This window comes from Maylandia zebra, linkage group LG8 (genome assembly GCF_041146795.1).
Source record: "Maylandia zebra isolate NMK-2024a linkage group LG8, Mzebra_GT3a, whole genome shotgun sequence".
NCBI classification, from domain to species: Eukaryota; Metazoa; Chordata; class Actinopteri; order Cichliformes; family Cichlidae; genus Maylandia; species Maylandia zebra.
Window position 1 is genome coordinate 22,641,654 of NC_135174.1, and position 16,562 is coordinate 22,658,215.

General features: G+C 36.7%; 1 protein-coding gene across 1 annotated transcript; it reads left to right on the forward strand.

Moving 5' to 3' along the window:
• Positions 1 to 6,205, forward strand: LOC101475456 (5-hydroxytryptamine receptor 3A-like). Its single transcript, XM_076887838.1, has 10 exons — positions 1 to 202; positions 789 to 949; positions 1,038 to 1,082; positions 1,458 to 1,567; positions 2,583 to 2,752; positions 2,852 to 3,012; positions 3,419 to 3,629; positions 3,745 to 3,891; positions 4,208 to 4,293; positions 5,557 to 6,205. Exons 1-10 carry the CDS (start codon positions 166 to 168, stop codon positions 5,773 to 5,775), a joined length of 1,347 nt encoding a protein of 448 aa, XP_076743953.1. The 5' UTR covers positions 1 to 165; the 3' UTR covers positions 5,776 to 6,205.
• The last annotated feature ends 10,357 nt before the right edge of the window (positions 6,206 to 16,562 follow it).

Below are 16,562 nucleotides of genomic sequence, written 5' to 3' on the forward strand. Positions count from 1 at the left end.
GCAGGGGAGGGTTTTTCTCATTTAAGGCAGCAAGCCAGGTCATTTGTTGTGCCCAGCCCTCCCCTTCTCAGATTAAATGTCAGGGCAGCAGCTCTAACAGCAGGGACACATGCTTCTCTGGAAGTAGCTCAACCACACAGAGACACTCTCACAGCTGCATATACGATGTATTCAGCTTTTCTCATCCTGATCATCTTAACTGGTAAGACTTTGTGTTGTTTGGAGTGTTATTTCATTAATAGACAGCAGAGTACTTCCCATCCTGCATGTATCTGATTCTTTAAGTTTTTACATTGTTTGTAACAGTAACTTTTCTTGGACATATCTCATAAAGGCATAATAGAGATTAAGACAAATCGGGGACCGAAAAATGTTCAAATGAGAGTTATTGTTATTATTTCCAATAAAAAAGATGAAACTTGAGATTTAAGCAAGGGAAGAAAAAAGGAAAACACAAGTAATTTAATGGGCTAGAAGTGTAGGATCTTTAATGACAATAGACAGTTTAAATTATTTTAAATCCACATTAATCTAATTCTAGATTTAAAAATATTATGAAACTTGAGTTTCCTGAAAACAGTATCCTGACACTACAAGGAAAATTAAATGATAAAAGCACTGCAGACAAAAAAACAACAGATTAAGAAACAAGAAACAAACTAAGCAGCTGTGTACAAGCTCTCAATTTCTCTTTTTTCCAAACAAAAGTTAAAAATGAATGGCAAAATATATTGTTTAAAATCTAAATTCCAATAGAAATCATTTATCTGACAACTATTTTGCTGTAGATGTGACTTCCTGTCAGAAAGTGTGCAGTTACCACGATGTTCTGGACTATCTGAACCTGACCACAGATAACAGTGTGTTTAAACTGACGCGGCCTGTGCTGGACTACACGCACCCCACCAAAGTAGAGCTGGACATCATCCTGTATGCCATCCTGGCTGTGGTAGGTGCAACATTACTGCATTTATGTGTTATTAATGAGCTAAATGCTACAATGAAGGTGGTCATTACTGACATCACTTTATTTTCAGATTGAGAAAACACAAACTTTTATTCCCTTTGTCTGGGCAACCCTGGTGAGTTTATTTTCTTCAGATCTACATTAGGTTAACACAAAGCCCAGCTAATCTTTCTGGGGTCTATATTAAAAATATATGTCAACACATTTCAAAACAACATAAAACTAAAATAAATAAATATAGAAAGCACACTACAAAAATGATAATTTGACATTCATGATAAAGCTAAGCTCCACAGATGTTGTTTTAGGACTTGTTAAATTAAGTATTGTACATTGATCTGTTTGATGCAGTCTTTCATTGGTCTATCTGCTCTATTCTGCACAAGGTGAAATAAAAAACGGCCCAATGAGGATGCAAATCATGGTCTGCCTGAGACACACCTTGTGCATCTCCGTCTTTGACTTTTCTGATAATCTAACCTTACTGCAGATATGGAATAATGAACGCATCTCATGGGACCCTGATCAGTTTTGTGGAATTACTCATATCACAATTCCTCGAGAAATCCTCTGGAAACCAGATGTCTTCATTTATGAGATGTGAGTCAGCAACACACACGGACATGAAGTGTAGTTTATTACAAAATCAAACACAAACAGGTTCAAAAGGAGACACTTTTATTCATTTTGTTCAAATCAAAGTGTGTCAAAAAGTGTTTCCTGGCCTGAGAGATCAATATTTTGAATAAAATTGGATTCACATTGCAAAATAAATACTTTTGGCATGTTAAATCTTTGAAAATCACAGTGAAATGAAGGTCATAACTCTTTTTCTCATAGCTGAATTTGAAATACTTTTTATTTAGAGTGAAATGTGAACAGGACTGCTGAGGGCAGCTGCTAAAACAAATCATATATAACAACCTATAAACTATGACCGCTCACCTGTCATAAGTGTCAAACAGAATTATAATTTGTTAGGTCATCACCAATTTATTTTTCATGGACAATGCTGCTTTGTGATGCTATCTATTTATTAAGCCAGTTTATTGATATAACAGACACTTTCCTGTTTGCAGTTTACGTTGTTTTTGGCTAGACATATTTGTTAGGTACACCTGTTCAACTGCTTGTTAACAGGAATATCTAATCAGCCAATTATATGGCATCAACTCAATGCATTTAGCTATATAGACACTATGAGAACAACCTGCTGAAATCCAAACTGACCATCATTATGGATATCAGTAGGGAGGAATGTTTGCAGGAGCTTGCTTTTTTGCAAAAAATCATTTTATAGTTGTTCAACATCAAATGTAACAGCTTGATATCTGCTGCCATCCTGTGTTTGTTTAGAAGGTCAGGCGCTTCATTGTGTGCACACTTTATTAAAGTACACGCAGCAGCTTTTATACTACTTTAAAACAAACACATTATCCTGCTGCTGTGACAGCAGGAGCTTCAGAATAATTCAGTCAGTTTATAATTAGTATCATCAAATTATGCTATGTAGGTGCTCTGCAAACATACTGAAAGAGAGAATAATGTGTGTGTGTGTGTGTGTGTGTGTGTGTGTGTGTGTGTGTGTGTGTGTGTGTGTGTGTTGTGGTCTTAGGATACAGACGGACGACTCCCCTCAGAGTTATTACATCTCCGTAGCCTACGATGGGACGATCACTTCTGAGGACGACATTAAGATTGTCAGTACCTGTAAGATGGATGTCCACAAGTTCCCCTTCGACACGCAGAAATGTAACATCACCATTGGTTCTGCAAGTCACTGTGGTGAGGGAGGATGAGTGTTCTGGTGTGTTTTCTCCTGCTTTCATAGTTGTTTGAACTCTGAAACGTTTCTCTCATTCTTTCTGTCATTTCCCAAAACAGTAGATGAAATGCGACTTTCTCCTTTCTCCAACTCCTCCCGGGCCACGCAGTTTTCCCGTGAAGTGATGAAAACACAGGGAGAGTGGGAATTCCTCCAACTGTCCATCTCCAAAGTCAATATGACCTTTGAAAATAAACTGTGGGAAAGCCTCATATACACTGTACGTAATACACAGAAAGAAAAACACAAGTGGCAAATTACATTAAAAAAACAAAAACAAAAACAAGATAAGAGACGTCATTAACATTTACATCTCTACAAGCCCAGTTCCAAAAAAGTCAGGACGTTGTGTAAAACGAACAGAGAAAACAATGAAATGTTTAAACTGAGACATTTTTCAATTTCATTAAAAATATTTCTTTAAATAAAAGCTTCTCGTATTCACAAAACAGGAATGCTGCAGAACTGACTACAATGGTCTTGTGATAATAACTTTATATGACCAAATCAAGCAATTTATGATAAATAACCAATTTTAAAAGTTACTTCTGCAATACTACACCCACACAATATGATAACTTTCACACAAGGTAAATCTAACCTAACCACTGAACCTGTTTTCCCAGTTCAGCATGAAGAGGAGACCACTCCTCCACGTTATTAACTTCCTGTTGCCCATCTTATTCTTCCTAACTCTGGATCTCGCCTCCTTCTTCATCGCTGACCATCGAGGAGAGAAGCTGGGCTTCAAAGTCACCGTCCTGCTGGCAATCTCCGTTCTGCTGCTCATCCTGAACGACATCTTGCCCTCCATGTCCAACAAGACCCCACTCATAGGTAAAGACTCCTTCCTTAAGGGATGATGTTTAAGTGTGGTGACGTATTTCATGTATGTAGAAGAACCAGATACCAAAAGAAAAAAAAAAAACTGTTGCTTGTTTCATCCTTTCAGCAACATACTGCATTGTGATTTTTGCCCTTATGCTGCTCAGTCTGCTGGAGACAATTTTGGTTACACATCTGATAGAAAAAGACTCCCAAGTCAAGCTTAAGGTGAAGAATGAACATAAAAAAGCCAAAACTAATAAAAGCGATGCAGGTGAGATACGTAAAAAGCTTCTCAGATACTGATCACAGATTTAGTCTATAGTATCAGTCTGCTAAAACAAGAATTCAGATCTCAGGTAATCCCTGAGAGAACCTGCAAAGGAAAAATGCTTTAAAACATTAAATGCAGTAAACATGAAAAGTGTCTGGAAACACAAGCAAACATATTGAAAAAGAGAACAAAAAGAAGGCGATGATTTGCATGCTGTACATTTAATTTCAAAAGCTTCATCTTATCTTTAGTTAGCAGATGTTTCATGTTTTAAATGTGTGTAAATTCTTGTGACAAACCTACTGTTTGCTTTCAGAAGACAAAAGACAGACCTGCTGTTCCTGCATCTGCATAGTGTCCAGTGATGAGGAACAGCATGAGCTACTGCCTGTTGCTGAAGTGGTACAGTTTGAGCACATGCATGCAGATATTGCATTAATATGACATGACAGGAGAGCAAAATCGTATTAACATCTTTACAAGATCTTAATTAATCAGTGACAACAAAACAAATGTGTAAATTCATCTTGAGTGGGATGAATAAGATCTTCAGAGCACACATTTTGACTGGCCAACATCAAATCAGGGCTCAGATTCCTGTTTACAGACTAAAAAGAAAAGATACTTTGTTGTGAAGAATACAACACAGCCTTACAGAAATGGAAGAAATTAGCATTGATTATGTTGCAGTATTATTTGGGGATCCTCTCGGGTCCTGATATATTCCCCTGGACATTACTGTCACATGAAAGTAATGATTTGGATAAAGCTGTTGTTGGTCAGTGATAAACTATGTGCTCTGTAGCGCTGGAGGAAATGTTTTAAATAAAATATCATTGCTCTGATGATGAAATAAACTTGCTCTAAATAACTGATACTAAGATTATTTATAAATGGGATTAAGTTCCCTTAAACACACAAGAAAAGCCCCCAAAAACACAGTTTTGGAGGAAAATGACTTAGGCTAAAAATGATCGTTGATACAATAACAGACAGTTATTAAATTATTAAAAGTACATGCAGTTTTAATAAAAACAAAGACCAAACTGTTGTTGCAGCATTAAAACACCAGGGGTCAGTGCAGATGGATGAGGTTACAGAGTGTTACATGATGGTTCAGTGCAAGATTCAGTAGTTTTACACATGAACCCTCACATTTATTAAGAATAAGTAAGCGGTGGCACTAAATAAAAAGTAAAATGCTAGTATTCACAGATGTAAGATTGTTGTAAAATATTTATTTTCATTATCTTTAAAATTGTGAGTTTCTCGTGTGTCAAAACCTATTTCCTGTTTAATCAAACTATTTGAACCAATATTGGGAAAAAACCTTGTGTTAATAAGCGTTACAGTATAATACAGAAAAAAAAATTGCTGGCATCTCTGCGATAATGCAGAGGCCTGATATATTTTTTCCCATCAGGCCTCATTTCAGCGTGAAATAGTCATACAAGATTTGATTTAGCTGGAAACAGCAGAGGTAACGTCGCAAAGCAAATATAGGCCAGTTATTATGCTGATTGTGCTCATAATATCAATTTATGTCCATTCAATGTTTTTAGACTCCAGATTAGTGTTTTTGCCACTATTGCTCATGATGCAATATCACTCTCATCACCATAAACTCTCTCTGACATCCTTCTTTGACTGCTTGACTTTGTGCAGGTTAACAACAGTAATCATACAGGAGAGTATAATGTGCTGGTGCTGATCCTGGAGGAGCTGAAGGAGCTGAAGAAATCACTAAATCTGCACCTCAGTGGCAGCGAAAAGGGAGGGAAGTACGTCCAGTGGGCAGCCAGAATCAACAGGGTTTTCTTCATTTTCTATGCTGTCACTGTGTCGCTCTTTCTCTCTCTCATGTACACTGAGTGGAACACTTAGAAATGTAGAGTATTTCCTATTAATACTACAGTTTCTGTACAGTAGAGTGTTTGTGTCAAAATATGGCTTGTATTGTCTTTTTGTATTTTAGGACATCATGTTAATGTTGTAAAACCTTATTATTTTTTGTTTTATATACACTTTATATAGTTTCGCGTTCAACTTTTCCATAGTTAAAGTTAGATGATCCCTCAGACATGTATTGGAATGAGAATGATCAAAGTGTTAACCCTAAATGTTTGGCTTGATTAATCAGCCATCACTTTATAGGCCAAGCTGTTGTATTATGCTTAATGAATGCTGAGTGAAGTGTCCAATAAACCAAGAAACAGAAAAACCCAAACTACTTAAACAATGACTCAGTTTGTGGGCCATAATAAACAAATATTATCATCTCAGAATATTTTTTAATAAATAAAGCCTTAAGCCATCACATGTCTCTTTATATTTTGTTTCCAATGAGTCAGACATTCATGTAATTTTTAAAAGTGGTCTTCAGCAACAGTTCCCCAGGCTTTCTGAAGGTCTTGAAAAGTTTCAGAAGGATGTTTTTTATTCATTTATTTGTTTGTTAAGTCACTTAACTCTGACATATGAATCATTTAAGCATAAAAAGCCACCTAAATCAAAGAATGAACTGGTGTTGTGTCTGTACATGTCAGACAACAACAACGAAAACACTGTTTTGACTATGCAACTTTAGACACTGTGTTGTTAAAAGTCTATTACATTAACATTAAGGGAAGTTGTTCCCATTTCTTTAGCTGAATTTACAAAAAATCAAAGCGCTATATATCAGGTGTGCAGTGTGCACTTTGACTGGATATGTGAAAGGCAAAAGAAGATGTGGCAGGCCTAAAAAACTAGCAGATGGACAGTATCTGAAAGGCTATCCACTATCCACAGCCTGGTCACAACCAAAAACATCAATATTATTCATATAGTTTATAGCATCCCAAAAATCTCTAAATGTTTTGTTGTAGACTCAAAGAGAAAAAATACTTCAAAAAATGATTTAACGGTAACAAGATGAAAGAAACCTCAGACGAGCAAAAGGAGAGGGTTCCCTTTACCGGTGCAGGCAGGCATGTCATAGATGTTTGCTACAGGAGAACAGCCTGGCAGATTAGTGTAAAGGACATTTGAGATTAAATCCTGCCTGCATCTAGTCTAATGTAAACTGGACAGGGCAGTAAATCAGTCATTATCAAAGGGGAACATCTATCTTCAAACTTCATCTATCAAACACGCACTCACTGACCTCACTGATTTCATATTTCTGACGTTCAATCTCTCCCGCCTGTCATACTTCAGTCCTCCTTCACCTCACAGCTCATTTGTTAAAACCAATCATGTTCATTCTCAGCCACCTGATATCGTGTTGTAAACATATTATGAGAAAAGAGGCCAGCTAGTAATTTCATTCAGCACAGGGTGGATCTGGGGTTAGTGGACTGTTCCTCTTTTATTGTCTACGCCATTGAATCAGCCATGTTGGCGTGCACCACTTTACCATTTGGACTTTAAACTGCACATTAAAAACAAAAGCAAACACACATTAAGGTGTTCTTTGATAGTAATGATAAATTCTGCAAACCTTTAGTGTTGTCGTTATGACTATTACCAAACTTAACTCAGTTGTCTACTTTGTCTATGCTAGTTTGCAGTTTATTTACTTAAACAATTTTTCTACAAATCAAAGTTGCATCTCCAGTGGTGTTTTTGTGTGTTATAGGATTAAAGTAGAAACAGCAACCTTTTTCACTCACTATGTTTTTATACACCACTCTGCATTTACTTACTAGTTGTTATTAATCTCTAATTGTCTTCCGCAGCATGTCCTTGTTCTGTCTTCATCCCCAACCAGTTGTGGTAGATGGCCACCCCTCCTTGAGCCTGGTTCTGCTGGAGGTTTTGTCACGATCCTGGGTCTTTTGAGATTTTGTTTATTTTGATGTTTATGTTTAAGTTCATTAGGTTATCTAAGTTCATTTGTTTATTAGATTCCCCTTTGTGCTGTCAAGCCCTGTGTTAAGTCTCTCTTGTCCTTTATGTGTTTCATGTCTGCATGTCTTTTGTTGTCAAGTTCGTGTAGTCATGTCTGCGTTTCATTTTGTTTCCTGTTTTATTTTGACGAGGTCCTGTGTTCCTAGGTTAAATGTGTTTAGTTTTACTTTTCCCCTGTGAGTTCATTATGTTCATGTGGGTTGTGCTGTTTTGATCTTTATAGTTATTATTACGCTAGGTTTGTTTATGGTTATTGTGGTTATAATTCTTAGGTTTTGTTATATGGCTTCCTGTGTTCCATGTTGTGCTTACGTGATGTCTTTCTGTCCCATGTTTCAGGTCCCTATGTTCTGTCTCCCCAGTCTGTTAAGTTTACATATCTGGAGTTCAGTCAGTGTGTTTCCTGTTTTACTTTGAAGGTCTGTGTCTCATGTCAGTGTTTCTAGTTTTGCTTCCCTTGTCTCGTCCAGCCTAATTACTCCCAGCTGTGCTCTCCTTCTGTGTCTCATTTCCCTCGTTATCCCTCTGTGTATTTAAGCCCTGTGTTTCTCTTTGTCAGGGTTGTAGTGTCCCTCATAGCGGTGTGATCACCCCTGTGGTTTCATGTATGATTTATTATTAGCGTTCCCAGTTTAGTTTTGTTCTTTGTTTCCCTTCCACCCCTGCAATAAAGCAGTGTTTTTGAGTTCACGTTTGTCTTGATGAGTTTTGCGTTTGGGTTCTTCTCTTGCCTGTAGTGATGGTGAGATGAAGCCTCATGATGAACTGAAGCTTTCCACCCAATTGGTCGACTCATGGTTGGAAGCATTGTGATGATTAATTTGCTCTACTGCGCCATCAAGTGGACAATTCAAGTGAAGCGGGCTCTGTGATTATAATGATGTGTAAACCTCTAAACTGAATAAATAAATTGTTTTCTTGGTTATTTATCCCGAATATTGTCTCAGTATGTGTGATACAAAAGAGAAAGTGGAAAGTATCAGGACAGCGTTTTGGTATGATTGTGTAACTGTCAGCCTCAGACAGTCAGTCAATAGTATAATTCAGATCATAGATCTGTACATTTGCATATTTGTATAACTATAAAAAGAAAGCTGACACTTTCGAGACTTTATCTAATGTGTAAGCATCACAGCAGATGCCTTTGTGTCAACATAGCTGAGGCTAAAACAGAAAAACGATTTTATAAAAATATTCAGCAGTAGATCAAAACCAAAAGAAAACCATCAATCAACAAATGAACATTACCTGATGCTGCTGAATTGAAGCGGAGCAAATAGAGGTTTTATTAGAGACACACCTTAGCGTTTTGCAATTTTGCATAATGTTAAAAAGTTTCAATTATTTTAGTAGCCTATTGAACGGCAGAAATTAGGTTTTCTTTTCGGAAGTATTTAAATGGGAAGGAACAGCGGCTGACAAACAACGGAGGTCTTATGCGTAACAAACAAGCGAATAATGCAGAAAACAGATTTTTAGACGGGAAACTGTTCTTGAAGTATACTGTGTGTGTGTGTGTGTGTGTGTGTGTGTGTGTGTGTGTGTGTGTGTGTGTGAGAGAGAGAGTGAGAGAGAGAAAGCTGTGCATGAAGTGTGATTTTATCCTGGTGAAAGCAAAACAGCAAAAGTCAGAGGAAATTCATGACGATGTTTATGTGAAGCGTAGTTTGGATCTTCTTTTTCTGCTGGTTCGGTCAATATTGTTTGAAGAGAAATAAAACCTGCAGCTTCAGAATCAGCGCAAAAAAGGCATAAACACGAAGCACGGACCCGCCGACGGATCAGAATCAGTGAACTGTCGGCTTTCAGCCCCGACCGTGTCCGTGCTGTCTGGTGAGAAAGGCGACATCTCACTGATTCTGATCCGTCAGCGGTCCGCGCCTTGTGTTTACGTCTTTGTGCAGAATCGGTGTACCTGCTCTCATTTACTGTTTTAGCTGTTTGGTGGTGGTTGAAATGTAGTAATATTTATATTAAAAATCGATTCAGGATTTTAATGAATCGATATCACGTTATCCAAGCTAGAATCGATTTTAATCGATAATCAAAACCCGCTCCTAGTACCTGTGTAATCATGCTTATGTACATCTGGATAATGACACAAACTAGTGTTTGGTGCTTCACTTTTTAATAAACTAAAAGACAGAAATCAGATTATAGGATGTGTAGTGTTGTTTATTTATATTATGGTGTTTATCATTTGTGATATTTATTACAGTGTGCATACTTTATTAGGAGAGACAAAATTAAAAAAAAAACCCTCTCTTCCTTGCTGGTTCCATCGAAGAAGAAATGCTCAAGTAACTATGTAGCACGTACGTAATCCAATTCCACAACATAGTGTGATGGGGAATCAGCTGTTTTTCTGCCCATTTTATTTCGAATCTGGCGCGAACCGGTGAACCAGTCCCTGAATCAGTCACGTGGTACGGACTGCCCGCGAGGCCTCGAACGTCACTGCATACGTAATCAAGGCAAGCCTCGATACGCGCTTCACAAAAACGCCCCCGAGATTACCCGACACACGATTCGACGCTTCGACACACAGGACACATCACTACTTGCCTGCACACAGTTGTTTTGTGACAGGTTTCTTCCTGTTAAAAGGGAGTTTTTCCTTCCCACTGCTGCCAAAGTACTTCCTCATACGATGTCATAAGATTGTTGAGGTTTTCTCTGCTTTCTTTGCATTATTGTAGGATCTTTACCTTATAGTACAGAGCATTTTGAGGAAACAGTTTTTCTGATTTTGTGTTATGCAAGTAAACCTGCATTTAATTTAATTGAAAGTTTAGAGAGTAAATTTGGTTTCTTTCTCCAGTTTTTCAACACAACACTGTGTCACTAAAACCATTGTTGCATCAGGCTGTAAACTAGTTGTTTCTACTGTAAACTTGGGTATTTCATAGTTTATGTAGAAAGAGTCACTTTTGTAGCAGGCTCAAAAGGCCATCTGCTCTGGCTTCATTTTTCACTCCATGGGGCTGCTGTTTGGCTCAAACATGAAACAGTAAGTAATGCTTATCTCTGTTTCTGTCATAAGTTACATTCCAACAGTCTCCTGTTCGACAAGTGTTACCCCATCAGGATTCGATGAAGTTACAATTAGAAAAACCCTGAAGAAGTATGATTTGTTTGGAAAGACGGCCAGGGGAAAGCCTCTTCTTTCTAAAAAGTACATTACACCATGTATTATGGTTGCAAAAACCAATTTAATTCAATTGTATTTATACAATAGTAGTACAGTAATACAGAGAAAACAGGGAAAACCCCAATAGTTAGATGACACCCTATGAGCAAACACTTCGATGCTAATGCACCTCTCCACAGAGGTGGCTGTGAACGTTCAGTCTCTGCTTGCACAATTGTGAGGTTGTTGCAGCGACACCAGCCACTATCAGTGTTTCAAAGGAGCTTGTAGGCCCCGGCATCCTCTGCATAAATAAGAGAGATTGATGAGATGATGTGCAGCATCTGTCCCACTCAGCATCTCCTTGGCACTGAACCCCGAAGCTCTTCTTCCATCTTTCCTCCGTACAGCTGAGCCAAAACCACACCCTACCCATACATTGAAGGTTTAGTTCCTTTGATAAAGGACTTTTATTCTAGAAGCCTGGTATTTTTTTCTCTTGTAACATTTATTTTTGATAATTATAAATTTTGAATATTTGATCATTAACAAGAAAAAAAGTCTTATCTAATTATTCGATGGAATCAATAGAATACTTGGCTGCTAAAATAATCAGCCCCTGCAGCCCTATTCTCCTGTGTACCAAAGCATTCTAGAGTCAAATGAGAGGCTACATGTCCAAGAGCTAAAGCTCGGACCAAGTGGGGTCACGCAACAGGACAATCCAAAGCACAGAGGCAAACAAAATGGTGGAGGAAGAATGAAAGAATCAAGTTGTTGTAATAGTTGAAAGTCCAGACATCAAACTGAAAGAAGTGCTGTAATTAGGAGCTGTGTATGACAAATATGTACAAAACTCAATAAATGTAAGATTTTTTCAGCATTCTCAGATGATTAAATATAGAGCCTGAGCAGGAAATGCATCTCAAATCCAAATGAACACATTGCGATATCACAAAAGTTAAAACCTTTGGTCCAAGACTTAGTAACATGACAATGTAATAATTGTTTTAACCTTCTATTCCATCATTTCCAAACTTCCATAACAGGAGAAATCTGTCATTCCCTGTAGCGATCTTCCTTCCTTTTAAAAAGCTTTTCCAGGCAGTATCATTAGCTGTTCCCTGGAATATTTTTCCCAGTGATGTCATTCAGATTGGGAAAGACAGGAAGCTAAAGCAATATCACAATAGTTACTCTGTTTTTATCTTTGATTTTCTTAAACTGGAAAACTGAGTAGAAATTACATTTCTATATAATTAAAACAGTGAGAGTACCTTTAGTACAACTACTGGCCATAGGAAAGGTACGAATAAAGCTGACATAAGGTAGAGTTTAATGTGAATGAATGTCACCCCTCTACACTCTGTATGGGTGACCGATTCTATGTGGACTCGGCTCCTACTCACAGGTCCATGTTTACATACATTAATTTCCTCAAGACTTACCATAACTTGCCTTACTCTTTAATCTGAGAGCTGGAAAGAGAAGCTCAATATCGTTCTCATCTCCACACCACTGGAGCTTTGTGTAAATGTGGTCATGCTTACTTTGGAAAGTTAAATATTTCAGTTTTTTTTTAAATTTTGAGAAGTTACTTGAGTTCTTATAACAGACAAATGCCTAACATATAATATTTAGGTCATGTTAAACAGCTAAAAACTCAAACTGCTGTTGCAATTTTTCGTATTCTTTAGTCTGTATTAGAGCAATTAGAACAGCTATCCAGAATAGGGTCAAATCAGACTCCCCGCCCTGGTGTTGAGGCGCTTTGTTTCTGGAAATTTGGGGCACGACCTTAGAGTGTATGGAGGGCCAGGAGTGACAAAATGAATCAATTAAATATGCCATTAAATAATTTATTAAATATTTCATTAATTAATTAAAAGTGGAATTAATTAATTGAATCAATATTTCAATAATTACTTAAAAGCACATTTATTTTGTTTAAAATGTTTAGTAAATTCTTTTTTTATTTATTCTATTAAAATTTTATTTTAATTAATTACACATTTAATTAATTATTGACATAGTTAATTAATCATTTATATGTTTGAAATTGTAATCAACCAATGAAACATTTAATTAATTATTTTATGGCATATAAATTAATTAATTCTGTCACTACTGGCCCACCATAAATGGAGAGGAGCTACAGACAATATGAAACAAAGATTAATTTGAACTATGAAGCAAATGTGATGGAGAGAGAGAATGAGGAAAACAGAGGACAGATATATGAATTTCAGAGCTGTTTATCACAATATCAGTTACACCAGATCACACATTTGTAGTACTATCACTTAACAGCCATAATGAAATGATAGTGGCAAGACTGGAGGGTTTTAGACAATACCTTTGGGTCTGATATCAATGAGAGGAGATAAGCGGTAAAATATCAAGGCAGAATTGTACACATTTGCAAACGTACGTGTGAGGTACAACAAATATCAGCACTAAAAGGTAGCAGGAGATTGTAGATGGTATTTAGATAACTAGGGTGAAGATTAATTGTCTGGGAAAACTGAAAATATCACAAGTGGAGAACACAAAGGCATCTTGGAAAACACTTACCTTTAACCAGGTAACAAAGGTTGTCAGGACAGCATGAGTGGAACCTGGCAAATCCAAACAAATCCAGACAAAGTCCAGAACAAAAACCTAGGAACAACATGGAAAATGACTTAAGAAGTCAGGAGAACATACACGGGACTTACAAAAGATCTGAACAGATAGACAGACAGTAGACAACAACAAAAAGAAATCACTGTCAATAAACTTTCTCACCTTTTCCAAACACGGCCTCACTCCCTCTACTGATGGAGCACTTGCTGTGGTCTCTCCCACACCACTTATTACATCTCAATATGCTGAAAATAAAGATGCAAACATGTAAAAGCATTTACCCACATCCTGATTTTACCCGAGATTGTGAGGAAATGACTTCCCAGATACATTATGAACATTTATATATTGCAATTACTGCTGTTTTCAAGTCGCTTTACATAAATATCTCAAACACACAGCATGAACATCAGCCTTGAGTGGTTGCTGTGAATTCAAATACTTTTACATTTTAATGTATCATAAATGCTCTTCAATGGTTGTTTGGATGGTTACAGGAAGTTCTGTTATCCTCTTAAAAAAATGCAAGATGTCTGTTTGTTTGAGCTAACTTTCGAAATTCTACTGCTACTGCTACTACTAATACTAATATTAATAATAATTCAGAATTAAGTAGCACAGTTTTTCCAAACACCCTAGTTTTTTTTTTTAATATATTTTTTTAGATGGTTACATTATTTTACTTTGTACACAGAGCTACACAGTTTTTCACAAAAAAAACAAAAACCATGGTTAAAATTATGAACCCCCCACCTGACCTCCTGAAGTAATTTGTTGTAGTTTTCTACAAGTCTCACACACGTCTGCTCAACATTCCCAGCCCATTTTTCTCTGGCAAACCTCCCAAGCTCCCCAGACTTGATGGTCTTCTGGCTCTGATCTTGGTCTTAGTTTACCCCACAGATTGTCAGTGGGATTTAACTCAGGGTTTTGTGCAGGCCAGTCAGTAACAATCACTTTGGACTTCTAGATTTAAACGTACCTCCATATAAAATGTGAAAGTGTGATTAGGTGGAGGGGAAATGTCCTTCCCAGTTACTGTATTTAAATATATCGGAGGAGCATAGCAATCTACACAAATTGTAGAATCGCTCCTATATATATTTAACACATTAGTTTTACATTTAGCAGAATGCATCGGTTGGTAGGAATTTGTAACTTCACAGTATTTTATGTATATTTATGAATACAGAATCATTTTCTATTAAAGTAAAATAAAATAAAAATTACTGGCTGCACGTTTAAATTATAATTTATTGCAAGTGTAGCACTTCTAAGAACATATTAAGTTACCAGCTTATTTGTTGGAATATAAAGAAAATATAGTTCCTGTTGTAAATCCTGCATTTACAGACACTTCATGTTTTAGCATGATGAAATCAAACTCCTGTCATCTGGTTCTAAAAACATATACAGTAACATAACACTGTTGAAATAAAAGCTTCTTTTCTTCTCATTTCTTGGTATGTCTTTGTGTATTTATTGCACAACCAACAGATCTGTGTGCCTCATTAGACACACAGAAGATAGTCCCATATTAAAAAGGTCCAACTTAAGGTATAAAATTAACTTGTTTAAAGACAAGTACAAAAGTTTTGATCAATAAAACACCTTTAGGGCAACTAAAAAGATCCAAAGTTTAAATTTGGTGCTGTGCTGCTTTGCTTGACAACTGTGCAAAATCAACTAGCTCTCGTTGGTGCCTTCACGTGCACTGAGCTGTATCTGTATCTATTTTCCACAGTCTTTTGATCCCTTTTTGAAGTTTCATTGAATGATGTCAAAACAAATAAATGTGCAATAAACTTGCATCTGAAAAATGTTAATAAGGGAGATAACACTAGCTTGTGGAGCATACTGATTTTTTACTCAGTACAAGTCACTCTTTGGGAACACATCAGCTAGATTAGTTCCATATAGTACTGTGCAAAACGCTTAAGTGATCTCTCGTTACTTTATATTTTCTTATATTCCCTCCAGGGGTATAGGCTGTCTTGTGATTTTCCAAACATTCTTGAGCAATAGTTCTCCGGGCTTTCTGAAGGATTAAAAAATATCTCCATCCACATGTAAACGCAAAGACACAGGTGTTTTTTTAAAATGTTTTTTTTTTTAATTTCTGTTTTCAGTGATCCAAAACAGTGTTTACGTGTGGACGAAGGCCCTAAACGCATAGAAAAAGCTGGGTTTTCAAAAATACCCGTGTGTGTGTGGACGTAGCCTTAGTGATAATGTCCACAAAAAAAAGGAGGAAAGTATATTGGTTTTTTTTGTTTTCTTTTTGTTCTTATGAGAGAATTGAACCCTAAGCTGCGTAAAGCTGACACTAAAGTGCATGCATTTATGTTCTGGTGTCAATACACGCTGAACATGAAAATTACCAGTAGAAGACAAATTGAGTTATTATGTTAATAATATGAACGTTTTCAGTTTTATAGCTGAAGAAGCCTCTTAGATAAAGTGTGAAACATCTTCAGGAAATTTCTTTCCAAGCTTTTCGGACTACCATGACTGGGATGACTGAAAACCTACACTGTCAGTAACTTTCTCAGCTTTTCCAGTCACTCCCTATGCTGATGGAACACTTGTTGTGGTCTCTCTCAAACCACTTCTAAAGTCTCGATATGCTAAAATTAAGATGCAAACATGTAAAAGCATTTACCCACATCCTGATTTTACCCGAGCCAGTGCAGTAAATGATTTCCTAGATATTGTGTTGTTTTACATCAACATCTAACACAAACAATGAACATGAGTCTTGTATTTGTCGATGGTCAAATGCTTTAGCATCTTAATGTGTCATATGTTTGGATTCTTCCAAAAAACCTGTTTTTTTATATCAAGTTACTTCTTATAAAGTGCAAGAAGTCAGTGTCCATTTGTTGCCTAAGCTTGTTATCTGTCATATCATTTTGAAACAATAATATTAATAATAAAAATCAATTCACATTTTATACGTTCTATTGCATCACTAAACTTCCACCGTCCCCTGTAGTAGTTTAGTAAGTATTTTCAAAGAGCTCTA

Excerpts from the sequence above, each read along its gene's own strand:
- LOC101475456 (XM_076887838.1), top strand. The coding sequence starts at position 166 with ATGTATTCAGCTTTTCTCATCCTGATCATCTTAACTG. Across the intron at positions 3,630-3,744 it reads CAACAAGACCCCACTCATAG|CAACATACTGCATTGTGATT; the intron begins GTAAAGACTCCT and ends TCATCCTTTCAG. Across the intron at positions 4,294-5,556 it reads TACTGCCTGTTGCTGAAGTG|GTTAACAACAGTAATCATAC; the intron begins GTACAGTTTGAG and ends GACTTTGTGCAG.